Source organism: Brienomyrus brachyistius, chromosome 13 (assembly GCF_023856365.1).
Source record: "Brienomyrus brachyistius isolate T26 chromosome 13, BBRACH_0.4, whole genome shotgun sequence".
NCBI classification, from domain to species: domain Eukaryota; kingdom Metazoa; phylum Chordata; class Actinopteri; order Osteoglossiformes; family Mormyridae; genus Brienomyrus; species Brienomyrus brachyistius.
The window spans coordinates 25,847,649-25,865,058 of record NC_064545.1 but is presented as its reverse complement, the minus strand read 5'-3'; the positions used below and the strand labels follow the sequence as shown (position 1 = coordinate 25,865,058).

At 46.5% G+C, this 17,410-nt stretch overlaps 1 protein-coding gene across 9 annotated transcripts in view; it reads left to right on the top strand.

The window, feature by feature from the left end:
- The window catches only part of LOC125706611 (zinc finger protein 536-like), a 121,757-nt gene extending 104,558 nt beyond the window's left edge, over positions 1 to 17,199 (top strand). For all 9 annotated transcript variants that reach the window (XM_048973362.1, XM_048973359.1, XM_048973361.1 and 6 more), the window contains one exon: positions 15,266 to 17,199. In XM_048973362.1, coding sequence (XP_048829319.1) covers positions 15,266 to 15,453 — 188 coding nt within the window. In that variant the 3' untranslated portion in view covers positions 15,454 to 17,199. The remainder of the gene's footprint in view (positions 1 to 15,265) is intronic.
- The last annotated feature ends 211 nt before the right edge of the window (positions 17,200 to 17,410 follow it).

Below are 17,410 nucleotides of genomic sequence, written 5' to 3'. Positions count from 1 at the left end.
ATTACACCTTTCGAAATACCATATTATTACAAACAACTCCACTCAGCATCTGATGAGGCCTCCTTATTTACGAGTAAATCACAAGGCTAAAACCTAGGTAACACTATGCAACCTTTGGTATTTATGTGTGTTTATGTGAATTAAAATTGCATTGGTTCATTTGATAGTTTTAGTGTCTTTTTAGTTGTCTGGGATTTTATAAAGGAGCACTGTACTGATGATCTGTATGGGTATATATTTCTCAAAGCAAACACATTGTTGTTTCTATATCCAGAATGCATCAGCCTCCCTGTTCATATGCTTTGGCATCGATTGATGTGTTTAATATGACAGTGAGGCTCAGTCCATGTGTCCCAGCATAACAGTTGTAACCAGGCAGATGGTGACCCCCAGTTGAACCTGATCATGTGCTTCAGCTGCATTTCACTTTTGCATTACAGCTTCTGAACTGCACTTCCTCCCTTCACCACGAGGGGGTGATAGAGACCAGCTTACTGTCCATAGGCGTTCTATTTCCTCCAGGGTTTATGCCTTAAGATGTATTTCCGTAACTATTGTGGCAAAACTATTTCTTTTTTCAAGCAAAGATGCATGTAAATTAACAATGTTAATGTAAATGTATGTGTTTTTGAGAATATGAAGAATTCTTGAAAAACACACAATTATAATATACATATATTTTTTTTTTCCACATAAAACTGAAAACGTGATTAATCATCAGTGTCCATCTGCTTTGTAGAAGCGTCGTTAAGCATCAGTTGCAATACAATAAGTTTCAAGTCTCCACGAAGAATGCTGTGCAAATATGTGAATACACTTGCATCCCTATATTAAATAATTCTGCTAATGGAGAGGATTATAGGAGCTATTTTCAGAACAAAGGACTCTTCTCCTAAGCTCGCTTGGGTAGCAGTTCATTTGAAATGTCTAATGTGCGATTTCATGGAGAGATCCACATTTGGTAATGTTGTCACTCAGCCAATTCCTTTTCCAGTCCCAGGCATTGCTGCTGTGCATTAATGTAGCGATGCTTCATGAACGCTGTGATCTGCTGCCCAGCAGTCATGCGCCTGCTTTTTATAACGGCAGCGTCTGCAACTTTATGAAAAATGAATGGAAGAGCTCCGCATTGCCAGCTGTGTTACGGGCATTTCTGCTGGGTTCACCAGGCCTGAAGGAATGAAGTTTATCGTGCCGTTTACCTGTTGGGGCTTGTGTGAGGGGGGGGGGGTGGAATGAAAGTCAGGTGGAGGGGAAGTGAAGATAAACGAAACAGGAAGTGGCGCTCGAGCCACAGATCTGCGGCCAGATCTCAGTGCGTTTCTTAAGATGGATAACGTCTGATTACTGAGATAGAAAAAGAGGGATGTAAAGAGGAATAGGGAGGGGGTGGGCAGATAGAGAGATAGCGTTTTGGGGCTATCAAGCTTACTGCAGTGTTAGTCTTATTGAGGGAGTAGAGGCTGTGAGGAGAGGAGGACAGCAAGGGAGGTATGAGTGGGATTGGGCTGGTCTTCTGTTCACTGCGGTGGGCGGACGTGGGAGCAGAGTGGTGACCAGGAGGACCTGGATCCCCATCGCTCAGGGGAGATAATAGTGGATGGCCGTGTTGGAGAAGGAGAGCTGGCCATCACTCCCTGTCTGTGGGCTATCAATGACCAGCCCTGAGTCATCCGTCACCATTGAGCTGCTCGCCCAGTGCTGCCTGCCCTCTTCTGCCACGCTCTCTCAACATGGTCATTATTTCAAGATTCAGTACCCCCCCCCCCCCCCTACACCCTGGATACACTCTGGCCTACACCCCCACGGCTGGGCTTCCAGAGAACATGCACACACACTGAGACCACACAAACACACCCCCGCCCTTACCAAATCCCCTCTCTGATGAATGCCTTTTTTTGTGTCTGCTGCTCACAGGCTCGGGATTATGAATCGATGATCATGTAGTGTAAGAGAGATAGATGGCTTTTAGCTCCATCTTGTCTCCTCTAATTGTAAAGTATTAGTCACATTAGACTCCAGGCCGTGATTAATGGAACTTATTTGGAGGTGGCCCTCTCCCGACCCTCCCCTTCCGAAGTCCTCTACTGACTTTTTGGAATTGAGTGATTTCACTTAAAGCAGACGAATCGGGGCCTCAGAGAGACCGAGTGGCTTTTGGGGGGGGGGAAGGGCTTGCAAGCCAGGAAACCATCTCTGGGCTGAATGATTAACTACTGCAGGCTGTTGCGATCTATCAAGTATTTCAGATGCAAAATGTTCAAATGTTTCAATTGAATTCAGTTGAATGGAAGTAAATGAGGAATGAATGAAGGTATCCTGGTAGCGAGTGAGGTCAGGAGGCATCGATCCGCTACAGATCTCTTGCATGCATATGTGTGTGCAGACACACACGTACAGGGCAAAACAGTGAAACACATTCCTTGGTCACAACAGCCCTATTCTACAAGAATATATAGATGCTTATTTTGATTCACCTGCTGCCAGTCAGTGATTGTTTGTCCGTTCATTGATGTGCTAAGGCAGTGTTTCTAAGCCCAGTCCTCGGGGACCCCGAACAGTGCACGTTTTTGCTCTCTCCCAGCTCCTGAACACCTGGTACACGTGAACTAGGAGCTGAGAGGAAGCAAAAACATGGACTGTCCCCGAGGACTGGGTTAGGAAACGCTGTGCTAATGTTTAGTCTTTAGCTGTCCTTGTAATGCCTGACACAGAAAAACGGAAACCAAAAAAATGGTAAAAGAAAACCTACCGAGAGATACATACTTCTGTATATATGTTGCAATGGAGAAAAGTGGCTACAAAAAAGCGTAGACAAATAAGGAAATGGTCTATGGCTCGGTGGGTTAGGTCTGCTTGCCTGCGCTCGGATCACTGTCAGTTCAAGTCCTGGCCTCAGCTGAATAGTCACATCTGCTTTTGGCCCATAAGCGTGGCTCCTAGCTCCTCCAAGGGCTCCAAGGGCAGCAGATAAATGGCTGACCCCGTGCTTGGACTGCAAACTTTCTGTCAACTGTTTAGCAAAGCATGATGGGATACACAGAGGGAAAAAAACACTTGTTTTGTCAATGAAGAATAATTTCCTTTTTTTTCCTTCTCATAACTATGTAATGATATACGCCAGCATTACTTAACAATCAAGCTACTAACAGGGACCTAACAATTAAACTCCTCAGTATCCTCTTATTATTTGCTGATGGGACCCCCTTGGCTTATCGTTCGGTTGGTATCAGCTCTGTTCCCTGCAGGTATTTAATTGGCTGGAAGTCCTTGGATGGCACCTGGCGTACGGCAGGATAAGCTGACACTGTCTGTACTTTTCAAAGTGCTTGCTTTGTCGTTTTTATGCCGCGGCTATCTTAAAGAAGAATTCGCTTCACTTCTCTGCTATCCTTCCCCACCCTTACCAGTGTGCTTAAAGGTCATAAACATTATTTTTTCAGAGTGTGTGTTTTTTGTCCCCTCAAGGACTGTGTAGCTATGATGTGAGTACAGGCCTTATATTTCAAAATGGTTACACATTTTGTCGAAAGTAGTGAGGCGGATATTTCTATGACGTAGAAACCCGCGTTATTAGTGCTGGCAGAGAAGAAAGAGCAGTGGTGGGATCGTGAAACGTTGAGTGGAATGTCTGTTTCACACCATTATCCTTTTCTCTTATCCCTACGGACACAGGGACACACATACATGGGCAGCCATGTGGTCGCACTCAGGCATACTGTGGCATTATAAGTCTGGTCTGATGGGTCAGCATGGTGCAGAGCAACGTCCTCGGTGAGTGTGGAGTCCCTGGGTAAATTCAGCAGCCTTGCAGCAGACTTGTTGGAGGCCCTGTTCAGGCCATTGTTGACATCTCCTTCAGAACGTGATGGATATGCTGCACTCTGCCCATGACATCAAGAAGTTTCATCCCATAGCAGGTTTAGGTGACTGTGATAAGGACCAAATAGTGCAATGAGAAATACAATACTGTAAATACTCCCTTCAAAGCTGAATGAATGAATGGATGAATGAATGTTACATTTATATACAGCTTTTCAAGACTCCCAAAGCACTTTACAGAACCAATGGGGAGCAACTTCAACCACCAGCACTGTGTAGCTCCCACCTGGACGATGCAACAGCAGCCGTTCTGTACCAGTATGCTCACCACACAGTAGCTAAGGTGGTGAAGGGGCAGGAGAGAATTCACCAGTTAGATACAGGGGCTGATTAGGAGGCCAGATTTGATAGGGCCACAGTGGGCTATTTTAGCCAAGACATTGGGGTCCCACCCCTACTCTTTCTAAAGGTGCCCAGGGACCTTTTATGACCTTAGAGAGTCAGGACCTCGGTTTTATGTCTCATCCAGAGATGGACACCATATTTACAGCACAGTGTCCCCATCACTGCACTGGGGCACTGGAATCCACACAGACCGCAGGAGGGGCTTCCCTGTTGGCCACAGTGTCCCCATCACTGCACTGGGGCACTGGGATCCACACAGACCGCAGGATGGACCTCCCTGTTGGCCACAGTGTCCCCATCACTGCACTGGGGCACTGGGATCCACACAGACCGCAGGATGGGCTTCCCTGTTGGCCACAGTGTCCCCATCACTGCACTGGGGCACTGGGATCCACACAGACCGCAGGAGGGGCTTCCCTGTTGGCCACAGTGTCCCCATCACTGCACTGGGGCACTGGGATCCACACAGACCGCAGGATGGACTTCCCTGTTGGCCACAGTGTCCCCGTCACTGTACTGGGGCACTGGGATCCACACAGACCGCAGGATGGGCTTCCCTGTTGGCCACAGTGTCCCCGTCACTGTACTAGGGCACTGGGATCCACACAGACCGCAGGATGGGCTTCCCTGTTGGCCACAGTGTCCCTGTCACTGCACTAGGGCACTGGGATCCACGCAGACCGCAGGATGGGTTTCCCTGTTGGCCACAGCATCGCCTCTTCCAGCAGCAACCCAGCTTTCCTAGTTGGTATCTAAGTAAGGTCAGTTCCAAACCTGTTTAGCATCAGATACTTAAATACAGATGAATTGATAATTAGCTAATTAATAAATAGGGTAACGATAGATAGAATAGGTGAGAAAAATCTATTAAAATTCCCTCAAGACACTCGTTGTCCAATCTGTGTGATCGATGAGTAACGTGGTTCCCCGTGTTCAGACGTGATGAAGTCAGCAACATGAAAATTTCCACCAAGAAGTTTTATGACCTGTAGAAAAGGGTGGTCCCATTTTTTGCAAACATTTCATAATCGATATATAATCGAATATCTGATAAAAAAAATGCCATTTTTGGACTGTAAAGTTATCTTTCTGGACTGCATCTGTAAATGCACAGTATCCATATAAACGCGGGGAATAGATCTCTTTTTAGTTTATATTTTTCTCTCTGTAGATTTTTGGCAAAACGTTTTATTTACATGGCTTTGAAGGGCAAATATCCCCATCGGTGGATCCCGAATTGAAACGGAACGATGGATAGAAGGGAATTGCACACTAATGTTGCACGGGGATTTGGGCGTTAGCAAGCACTGTTTGCTGAGTAACATGCCAGGCTTTACAACATGCAGGTTATTATTCACCGACAGATGGTGCCCCACGGTTTATTACATGCACCTTCTGTGATATCGATATTGCTATATTATATATATGTAGTCCAGAAATTTCTTTTTGGAAAGCTTGTTTTTTAGTGCTGCCATTTGGCAAAGATTGAATTCGTTCATAAATTATTAATTCATCTTGAAATCTCATTTTTGTTAGCTGGGAAATAAAGTGTAATTCTTCTATCCTCACATAGTTCTTCTGTTCTCATAGCTGGTTATTTGAGGGCACAGGCCAGAGTTTTCACATTTTCCGCCACCAGCTCATGCCTTCTTCCTTCGGCATAGTCCCAGTTAATGATGTTCAGCTGGCGCCCTTTAAAAAAACGAGCCGGGATTCACATGGGCCAACAGAGCTGATGCACGGAGCGATAGCAGCATTCGCCAGCACTAGTGTCAATATTTAGACTATTAGGCTACATTTACAGTTACCATATAGTTTCATTTTGCGGTTTGATTTTACACGCCGTGTGACACAATCTCAGTTGTTATCCTAAAGGGCATTTTTATGTTTTCAATTAGTAATGAACCCATTACATATTTCAAAGCTTGTTAATCAATAGGGCCTACCCAGTGCCACCTATGCGAAGTCCTCTGAAACCTACATCTAATGCAAAAGTCCCTTCCAATTATTTGTGATAGTGCCACTTTACCTAATTTGACACATCTTGATTTAAGATTCCTTTTTAAATTCTCAGTCCGAAGTGATTGTGTGGATCTCGAATTGGTATTGGTTTACATGGAGATCCCTCCCCCCCCCACCCCCCCAGCTGCCACCTTTTCCTCTGACCCCGTAATCCTGAAACAGCAGGCTACTTGTCAGGGGTTAACCCCCAAATAATTTACAGGAACCGAAATGAAACAGGCGAACTGACCTTTTCTTCCCCCTGCAGCTTTTTCCTCTTATTCGGAAGATAGAATTACTGTTTGTAAGCATCTGAAAGCCATTAGGGGGTCTGTAGTCTGTCAGGTGCCAGCACACACACACACACACACACACATGCACATGCAGACACACGAAAGCCCGCTGGCATCCCCTGGCACTCAGAGCCAGGGATTTGTCAAGTGCAGATGAGCCGTTAAAATAAAATATGAGCAATTCACCAAGATTCTGCAAATGAATCCATTTTTTTTCCTCTCTCTGCTGCTCCTTTCTCACAAACACTCGCCTCGCTACTCCCCTGTCCCCCTTTCCTCGCTCCGTGTCCCTTCTTCACCCTGTTGTCTCTCTCAGAGAGGGTGCTTTCTGCAAGCAGATGTAGGTGAAGCATTCTTGCTGACAGATGGTAGCACTGGCATCAGATAGAATTTATAGTGGTTTTGTACTTTTGCCAAGGAGGCGTGTGTATGTGTGCAGAACAGACACTAGAGGGAGCACTTGTTTTTACTCTATCTATCTATCTATCTATCTATCTATCTATCTATCTATCTATCTATCTATCTATCTATCTATCTATCTATCTATCTATCTATCTATCTATCTATCTATCGGAAGGTTAAAGAGGCACAGGTATACTTTGGGGGTAGGGGGTGGAGTTAGGGTTACAATGGAGTTGGGAGGGGGATTCCACTGATCTTCTCAGCATTCTTCAGCCATTGAGTCTAGAAACCCCTTTCCTGTCCGTCAGGCCGGGGTTAAATCTAGTGTTAAAGCCCATGTGCGGGGATTTGGTTCTGTGTGGCTGCGGTGACTGCAGGGGGAGTGGGCTTCACGCAGCTGCTCCCCTTCCTTTTTACAAGGCATGCGGGAGGGAGAAGTGAAGGGGTTGTTTCGGTTCAATCTGTGGCGGAACTGCGGCTTTCTGTAATATCATAGAACGTCCTCAATTCCACATTTAGTAAGTTACGAGGTTAATTTCATATCATTCCTAAGTAATGAGAACAAGGAAAGTAAGTATTTTCTTTTCTTCCCTGTTGTTTTCAACTTGGCAATATTAACCAGAGGGCAGGGTGGTAGGAAGTCGCCCAGGGGGGAGTGTTGTGTCATGACTTCCATCCTGAATCATGTCACTCAGCACCTCCACAGCGATGCCCCAGTACTGCTGAAATGTAGAGAGGAAGAATGGAATTTGTGCTCCCTTATGGTTCAGCTTTAATAGCTGCTGGCCCATTGTGTACAGAGTCTCACACCAACGCGCTGCGCTGTAAATAAACCCTCGCTGAGTGGGTAGAACCAAGCGTGACTGGGGACAGATGTCCGATCTGGGGGAGAAGGTGGGCTTCTTTACAAAGAAGAGGTGTGTTTGTCTTTTGTAAGAGCAGGGATGATAAAAGCACAACAAAACAGAGCAGAAAGAGAGGGAGAAAAAAACAAGGAATATCTGCTGCCGTGTCCGTGGGAATAATGCCGGCATGTTTTATATAATGTAAGACTCTGCTGCCCATTTATTCTGGGCCGTGTGACTCTTCTGAGGTAAGTGGACCAGACAGAGACTCTAACATGCCTCTGTGCAGCTGGTTGCAGACATCTGTCATTCCGCAAATGAACTTACAATCACACCTAGAATAGACAGCCAAAGCAGACACCTTTCATTTGAAGAAGACTTTACAGCCACATAGATGCAAGGTCTAGTGTAGGGCTCCATTCCGTAATCAATCTGCCGTTTTGACACTTTAGGTTAAAAAAAAAAAAATTCCATGTGTTTGGATTTCCAAAATATTTCTTTCGTATCCTAAATTCCTGAATCTAGAATAGTAAATTGTTATTCCATTTTTACAGCAAATTGCCATGGTTTTGAATAATTTGTTTTTTTTTTTATCATTTTCTTGGCTTCATGGATCAGTATCCTGTTTCTGAACACTTTTGTACTTTATAATATTCACTATAAAGTCTCAATAGTGATCTTTTCACTAATCTGTAAAAGCTTAAATAAATTATGGTTGCTTTATTTAAAATTTGTAACATTTATACTGTATTTCCTGGATGTTGTTGTACCACATGTGTCTATGAAGCTCCACATATCATAGCCTGAATGCAAATCTGCTTATTCGTAGTCTTTTACAATTAATTTTGTAGCACTCTAAGAGCTCTCCTTTTGAATATTTCTTTTCTTATTTGCATAACCATCCAAGCACGGAAATGGGAAATAACTGTGTGAGTTTCTCCTAATTTCCCTGGCAAGAATGGTGTGCTTCATATTTTGTTATTTTCCCAAACTCTGCATCACCTTGTCTGGTGTAGAACCTTATATGAAATTCCTGAAGCTTTTCAAATATATTTATCCTGTACCTTGAGTTTTCCCTGCAATGAGAAGAAACTAATTTCTGATCACTTTAAATACTGCAGAAAATTTTACGTGTTTGAGCAACTGTCAGGTGACCCCCCCCCAAAGAGAAACACGGACCCAGAATTGCAGGACAGAACAATCTTTATTCGATGGGGCAAGCGACAGAGTTTAAAGGGGCAAGATGAGGAACGTAGTCGTGGGCGAGAGCTGGGGTCGAAAGCCGGGGTGGTCAGTCCTACATGCAGGCACGGGACACGGAGACAAGAAGAAGGGGTAGACGCGAAGTCCAGGGGCAGGCAGGGCGGGCAGGACGGGAGACTCAGGAACGAGGGTTGGTCTGGGGAAGGAAGGCAGGCAGGGTGAGGAGCAGACAAAAACCAGTTGGACAAGGCAAGTAATGAGGGAATGGCACGAGTATTGCAATGAAACATTGGCAAATACTTTGCGATGTGTGTTGCATACTATCCACCTTTATAATGCTCCCGTGTGGAGCCTAATTGCCAGCTCTCCGGCTAACCACGCCTGGGAGACGTGACAGTACCCCCCACCCAGACGGCTGCCTCCTGCAGGCCGGTGGCGGTTTGGAGGGGTGAGCCTGGTGAAACCTTGCGGCGAGGGAGGGGTCCTCGATGACCCGGGCCGAAATCCAAGAGCGCTCGTCGGGGTCACCATCCACCCACTCGACCAGGTACTGGAGGACTCCAGCTCGGCGGCAGGAGTCCAGAATGGACCGAACCCGGTTAGCTGGGGGGTCATCCGGGACCACCGGCAGCGACGACTCAAGCGGTCCATCCTCGAGGCGGAGCGGGCTGTAACGGACGGGTTTCACCAGGGAGACATGGAAAGTGGGGCAGATCTGATACACTTAGGGCAGTTGGAGTCATACCCCTGTGGCCCCAATTCGTTGCAGGATTCGGAATGGTCCAATGTACCTGGCTGTGAGCTTATGGCATCCTGGGAGCTTGAGGTTCTTGGTGAATAACCACACCTGCTGTCCCACCCGGTAAGGAGGACCAACCCGCCGGTGCTTGTAGGCTTGGACCTTTGTTTTCTCCGCCTGAGTACGCAACGCCTGCTGGAGCCGGTGCCAGGCTTCCCGGCTCTCCTTCTACCACGTCTCTACTGCCGGTACGGTCCCCACGGGAAAGTCCCAGGGGAAGAGGGGTGGCTGGAACCAGCACACACTGGAACGGAGAGACGGCGGTACTGGGACTCACCCGGGAATTGAGAGCGTACTCCGTCTACACAAGACAGGAAGCCCAACCGGCGGGGTCCCTGCTGCCGATGAGCCGCAGCGTCTTCATGACTTCCTGGTTCATTCTCTCCACGAGGCCATCTGACTGTGGGTGATACGCTGAAGACAGGCTGAGCGAGATGTTAAGCTTGTGACAGAAAGCCCGGAAGACCTCTGAGGCGAACTGAGGTCCGCGATCCGAAACGATGTCTTCCAGGATTCCGTAGTAGCGGAATAGCCATTGGACCAGGAGATCCGCAAGCTCGGAGGCGGTCGGAAGCTTCACGAGGGCGATCAGGATTCTTGGAGAATCGGTCCACGACAGTGAGTATGGTGGTTTTACCTTGTGAGCATGGTAGATCCGTAATGAAATCCATGGCGATGTGTGACCAGGGGCGTGAAGGCACAGGCAAGGGATGGAGCAGCCCCACCAGAGCTTGATGGGCGTATTTCAATCAGGCGCGTTCCGCACAGGACTCAACATAAGCAGTTACCTCTTTTCGCATCTCGGACCACCAGTATCGACGGGCGACCATTCGTAGAGTGGTGGCGGGCCCTGGGTGTCCTGTATCTTGCTGGGCATGGACCCACTGAAGGAGGCTTGCCCAATGTGTTTTGATCACATACAGGTGGTCCTCGGGGCAGCTTGAAGGGATGGGGCGAATCTCGTTTTTCTGGCGGATGACCTCCTCCAGTGACTATGTAATGGTGGCGGCAAAGCAATCAAGGTTGAGGAGAGGTCGAACTGGCGCAACAATGCATCAACCTTGATGTTCTGGGACCCTGGAAGATAGCAGACTTTAAACACAAAATGGGCAAACCAAGAAGCCCACTGAACCTGGTGGGCTGACAGGCATTTAGAGTTTTTTAGGTACTCCAAATTGCGATGGTCTATCAGCACCACAAAGGGGTGATGGGCCCCCTCCAGCTAATGTTGCCACTCCTCCAACGCCAACTTCACTGCGAGGAGCTCTCGGTCCCCTACATAGTAGTTCCTATCAGCCGAAGACAGCTTTCACGAGAAGTATGTGCAAGGGTGCCGACGTCCCGTCGTCGGGTTCCTCTGGATGAGGACGGCCCGACCCCTGCCTCCAAGGCATCTACCTCCACCTCGAATGGGAGCTCAGGTCAGGGCTGGGCGAGGACAGGGGCCGAACAGAAAGCCTCCTTTAAGCGCTCAAACGCAATAACAGCTTCGGGCTCCTAGCGCAATCGGGTTGATCGACCCCGGGTCATCGTGGTGAGCAGGGCCGCTACTTGACTGAAGTTCCTAATGAACCTCTGATAAAAGTTTGCGAACCCCAAAATGCACTGCAGCTCCTTAAGATTCCGTGGGCATGGCCAGTCCTGGATGGCCATCACCTTCTGGGTGTCCATGGCCACTGCCCCGGGTTGAATGACATAACCTAGGAACTTCACCCTCGACTGGTGTAACTCACAATTTTCTCCCTTCAAGTAGAGTCGGTGCTAGCGCAACCATTGTAGCACCTGCTTGACATGCTGGACATGTTCTCACTTGAAGCGAGAGTAAATCAGAATGTCGTCTATGTAAACCACCACAAATTTACCTAGCATGTCCCGTAAGACGTGATTCATGAATTTCTGGAAAATAGAAGGGCTATTAGCCAATCCATAAGGCATCACGCGGTACTCGTACTGCCCCCCTGCTGGTGATGTAGGCGGTCTTCCACTGACCTCCTTCTGAATCCGGATCAGATTATAAGCGCTGCACAGTTCTAATTTTGTGAAGACGGTAGCCTCTCTCAGCTGTTCGAGGGATGAGGGGATGAGAGGAAGTGGCTCTCTACGCTTGACTGACACCGCATTCAAGGCACGGTAATCTATGCAGGGACGGAGCCCTCCATCCTTCTTCTTTATGAAAAGGAAAACGGCGGTTACCGGTGAGGTGGACGGTCGGATTCCCGGTGAGGCAGCAGCTGGTAGGCTTTTGTCTTGCTGAAGACGTCCTCGAACTCCTTGTACTCTGGAGGAATGGGAATCTCCGGCTCCTGGCCCTCGATCCTGGTGGCCATGCAGGGAACAGACATGCAAGAGTCGAAGCAACTGGGAGACCACTTGGTCAGCTCACCGGTTCTCCAATCAAACTGTGGGTTGTGCCATCGGAGCCAGGTTAACCGGAGAATCAGGGGGTCCTTTGCCTTTAGGAGCACGTATGCCTGTAGGCTGTCCTCATGGAGCACATCCACCTGTAGTGAGATAGGGGTGGTGCGATGCCGGATGGTTCCCTCCTGCATCCACTCGCCGGTCACCCCCAAGACGGAGATAGGGAGTTGCAACTCCAATGCCTAGCTGGCGCTAGGGAGAGATCAGTGAACGTGCCGGCCGCTCCGCTGTCGATCAACGCTTGTGTAGCAATCTGCTCACCCCTCCCTCGCATTTCCACGGGTACAGTCAGTTGGGTGTGCGCGGCAGCACAGAACGCTGGACGTCTCTCGCTCTGGTCTGATGGGACAGCTGTGCAGGTCATGACCGGACTCCCCGCAGTACAGGCACATCTCTCCCTGGGCTCGTCTGCGTCTCTTGCTGGTCATCAGAGGGGATCTTTCGAGCTGCATGGGCTCCGGGCGGTCAGCTACAGGCGGAGGCAGCATTCTGGGTGCAGAGGGTGGATGGCGACTGCGGCGCCTATCCCGGACTGTGTACTCGTCGAAGGTACCAGACTCCCCTCGAGATGTGAGCTCCTCTTGCAGCTCTTAATTGAGTGCCCGCTGAAAGATCGTGTGCAGGCAATACTCAGTCCACCGGAGCCCAGCAGCTATGGTCCGATATTCCAGTGAGAACTCCGCTACGGACCAGGTTCCCTGTCGACAATCCAGCAATTGATCCCCCAGGTCTCTTCCAACCGCGGGAGATTGAACACCTCCCGAAGGGCCTGATGAAAGTCCCGAGCTGAGTGCAGTAAAGGGCTTTGTTTTGCCCAAAGGGCGTTAGCCCAATCCTGGGCTCTCTCTGTCAGGAGAGAGATCACAAACCAGACCTCTGCCGCAGGATTCCCAAACATCTCAGGGTGTTCCTCCACGTATATGCCACACTGCATGAGGAACCCCTTGCAATGTTTGGGGTTGCCGTCATACCGCTCCGGGAGAGCAATCTGGGGAACAACTTGGCGACGAGGAGGTGAGGCTGGCCGAGGGACACGGGCGGCTTGGGCTACGAGGAGCTGTTCCAGAGCAGCAACTCGCCGTTCCAAGGGGTTTGGTGCAGCTGGGTCCATCTCTTGAAGTATTCTGTCAGGTGACCCCCCCGAAGGGAAACACGAACCCATAATTGCGGGACAGAACGGTGTTTAAAGGGGCAAGATGAGGAGCGTAGTCGTGGGTGAGAGCTGGGGTCAAAAGCCGGGGTGGTCTGTCCTACATGCAGGCATGGGACACGGAGACAAGAAGAAGGGGAGACGCGAAGTCCAGGGGCAGGCAGGGCGGGCAGGACGGGAGACTCAGGAACAGGGTTTGGTCTGGGGAAGAAAGGCAGGCAGAGTGAGGAGCACACAAAAAGCAGACGGACAAGGCAAGGAATGAGGGAATGGCACGAGACAAGAAACTGTTCAGGATTGCAATGAAACTTTGCGATGTGTGTTGCGTACTATCTGCCTTTATAGTGCTCCCGTGTAGAGCCTAATTGACAGCTCTCCGGCTAACCACACCCGGGAGGCGTGACAGCAACAGTTTTCCCTCCAATTGTGAAATGGGATGATACAGTATAAATAATTTTTTTTGTTGTAAGATTGCTATGGCCCCTCTGTCTTATGCAGCTCCTTCCATCAAGTACACATGACAGCTGAAACACCCTGAAACATGTAGGAGCCCAAAGGTGTAACAGTACCTGGGCATGCAGTTGATTCCTGGCTACTGCTGACATCATCATTTCTATAGAGGCTCGATTCGGCATAAGAATCCGCAGCCTGATCTTTTTTTTTTTTTTTTTACTGAATATCATGTTGATTTACATTTCACATGTTCAGCCAATCTGTTTTCAATGCACCTACTCAACATCTATTTCAGAACCTTCTGTTAATTCAATTTCCTTTAATTTGAGCTTCCTGGACCCAGTGGAGGAATTCAGGCAAATATGAGGTTATTAAAATCTCCCTACACACCAAAAAGCGAAGAGATGCTGATTCCTGCAACCATAACACTGGATTAGGCTCCTGTAAGCTTGCTGAGTATCTGAAATGTGCCAGGGGCATGATTGTTGGTCTTGATCAGTGGGTGCATCGTGGTAATGAGTAAACTACAAATCTGCTACTATTAATATAAGTGAAGCATGAACACTGGTTCCATTCCAAAGAAGACCTATTAGCTGTAATATCCTGATTGTTTCTTATTAAGGAACATAGAGGAACCTGGGGAATCAAGGCTGTACAGATGTACCATCACTAACGTATCTGTGGGAGAGGAAGCAATGCTGACGTCCGTCTTGGGACAGATGGACAGATGATTCTTCAGCTCACCTGCTCTCCCTGCCAATTGCTATAGCTTTATTGTGTTCTTTGTCTGTCCATGGAAACATGAACCACAGTTCTAAGCGGTCTTTTGTGATGACATTTTCCCAGGTTACCCACCCGTCTGTGGGGTTTGTGCCCTTACAGTAGTATTCATGTTCCGCATTTTGTTATTCTGATATCATCTCTATGTGATCCCAGCAACAGAAAATCCTATCCCTAATAAAACTGCCAATTGCCAACACATGGTCTGGGTTAACATTCCAATCCAAGGTATTGCATCACTAAGGCTGCACGATACACCGTTTCAGCAACGTGAAGGTGATGTGCACTTGCACAACATTTATATTTGTCGGCACTGTTTTGTGTCTGTTGACCAGACTCCAGGCAAAAAACTTATTTGATACACTAATGGTAGATAATAAATTCTATTGGGCTATAGCTTATTCTGGGTAATTTCATTTTCTTTTTGGTTTTATAAATATCACAGTTTTGCTCGTAGAAATATCACATATCATGATGTTCGTGCAGCCCAACTACCACAGTAGCTAAGGTTGATGCAATTGAAAAAGTTTCCTGAAATTACAGGACAGGTAACTTTTTGAATAGAAATGTTGCATGGTGTAAAACTGTAACCTGCATCAATCAGTTTGTCAAACTAATATGAAAATAATAACATATTGCAAAAAATGCGATTAAATGCCATTTATACTTGTTTTTGACTGTGTCCCCCATCCAGGACAGAGGCCATTCCAGTGCCAATACTGTCCCTACAGTGCCTCCCAAAAAGGTAACCTGAAGACGCATGTGGTGTGTGTCCACCGCATGCCTTTTGATAACAGCCAGTACCCCGACCGGCGATTCAAGCGCCTGCGTGTGGACATGGAATCCCCCGCGTGTGCACATGGAAACCCCTGGGAACAATGATGACAGAACCAGGGGGGCACCAGCAAGCACCGGGGATTCCCGGCTCATTCACCAGTGATGCTGCAGGGAGGTGCAACAACACAGGGGCCAAGTGCAGTTGTTGCCATCATTTTTTCAGGCAACATATTAATTCATATTATACAGGTGTATTGAAATATTGTACTGGTTTCATAGCTATCATATACATATATGTACAGCTTAATAATTTAGGTTCAATTGCCAAAAGTACAATTACAATAAACTACCACTGCCTACAATGTATGATAAATACTGAGATATTACATTCTTGTTTATACAGAATAACAATTGCAGGTTTAAACCTGGAATCCTTAAAACTTGAGACTTTTTTTATAATCTGAAAAAACTACTTAAAAAGCACATATACCCTGCATGTATGGTCTAACGAATACCAGGTGACGAAGGTCATCATTCTGGGCCAAGCAGACAGAAGGTGACCTCGGGCACCAGCCTCGCCGATCACCTGCATTAAGCAACAAATAAAACTTTACATCTCATATTAAACAACTATGGATGGTCTTTGGATGGTCTCTCATGCTGGTATAACATTGTAGACAGGCTGGTATGCATAGAATGCTGTCGGATTGGTGTGGTGGTGCTGTTCTACTAAGCGGAACCTTTGTTTCACTTTCATATCATACAGTATGATGTAGGACATTTCAGTTTTGTTTGGATGGAAGCTGTTAAGAATGTACAGGTATCTTTTGAACATAATAAAAGTACTGTGCTATTTAGGTTTTACTTTTATGCTTTTTGCAACTTTTTTGTTCATGTTTATGTTGTTAAATTAATTTTGTTAATGGCTATTAATATTATCATTACTAAGTTACAAATAATAGCAATATTTGGTATCAGTGAACTCTTAATTAGGGCAATGAAGACATGATATTTTTTATCATTCATGGAAATTTTAACATGAGTAAGAATGATCTAAGGGGAACAGCATAATGTCATTGAATGACAGCTCCGATGTCCTGAAATCTTACAGCCTTAAGCATCTTGAATCTAAGAAAAGCATTTTGTGAAATATTACTTCAAGAAATGTGTAAATAAAAATATTAGATGTTATTATTATTATTATTATTATTATTTATATATGCTGGAGTAGAAGAACACATGCTTAGACTATGTCTTTAATTTAAGTTGCTTTATAATTAGGGTTTTGGCATAACAGACCTGCATTTTTCTATAGTATAATTCCCACTGCCTTATCGTTAGTTTGTGTGATCCCTTCTTGAACGATGTCACACGTCGTGTCACGTGTCACACAAATGAGATTTTAATGTGTTTTCCTTACAAGTGATAAAAGTTTCCCTTTGCTTATGTGTAACTGTATGCAAATCAGTGCTTCAGCATGTTTTAAAAAAATAATAATTTCATATTTTCTAAGGACAAATAGAGACCTTTCATATTAGAAGAAAAACAAACTTGAGCACCATATTTGTGTGAATGTTCATCAGTACCATGTGCTCCAGTGCTACTGTCACCTGCCCTTCCCAGTTCCTTGAATGATCTCTCTTTGCTACTCATGTCACGACAACAACAGCAACAGTAATAAACAAGTGGTAGAAAAGACGGTTCATTGTCAGTAATGTGCGACAGATACTGTAGTACTATGTTCCTGTTCTCCGTCCTCCTGATCATCGTGGTCTCCTTGCTCTTGCGTAAAACAGTATTTACTGTATAAGGAATGCAGTTTTTCGTACACTGTCTGTTATTACCCATGGCAGTTATTTATGGTTATACACATATTAAATAATCTAATGTTTTATAAAGGAATTAAATTTTGTTTCCATTTAAACAGCGTTTTTTCGTTTGTAATTATATGTTTTTTTTTCCATCAGATTCAGTGTATACAGCATTCAAGGGCTTTATAGTAAAGCTACAAGTGCTGAATGTATTATTGTTAGTGCAGTATTACCGTTATTAGCCCATTGAA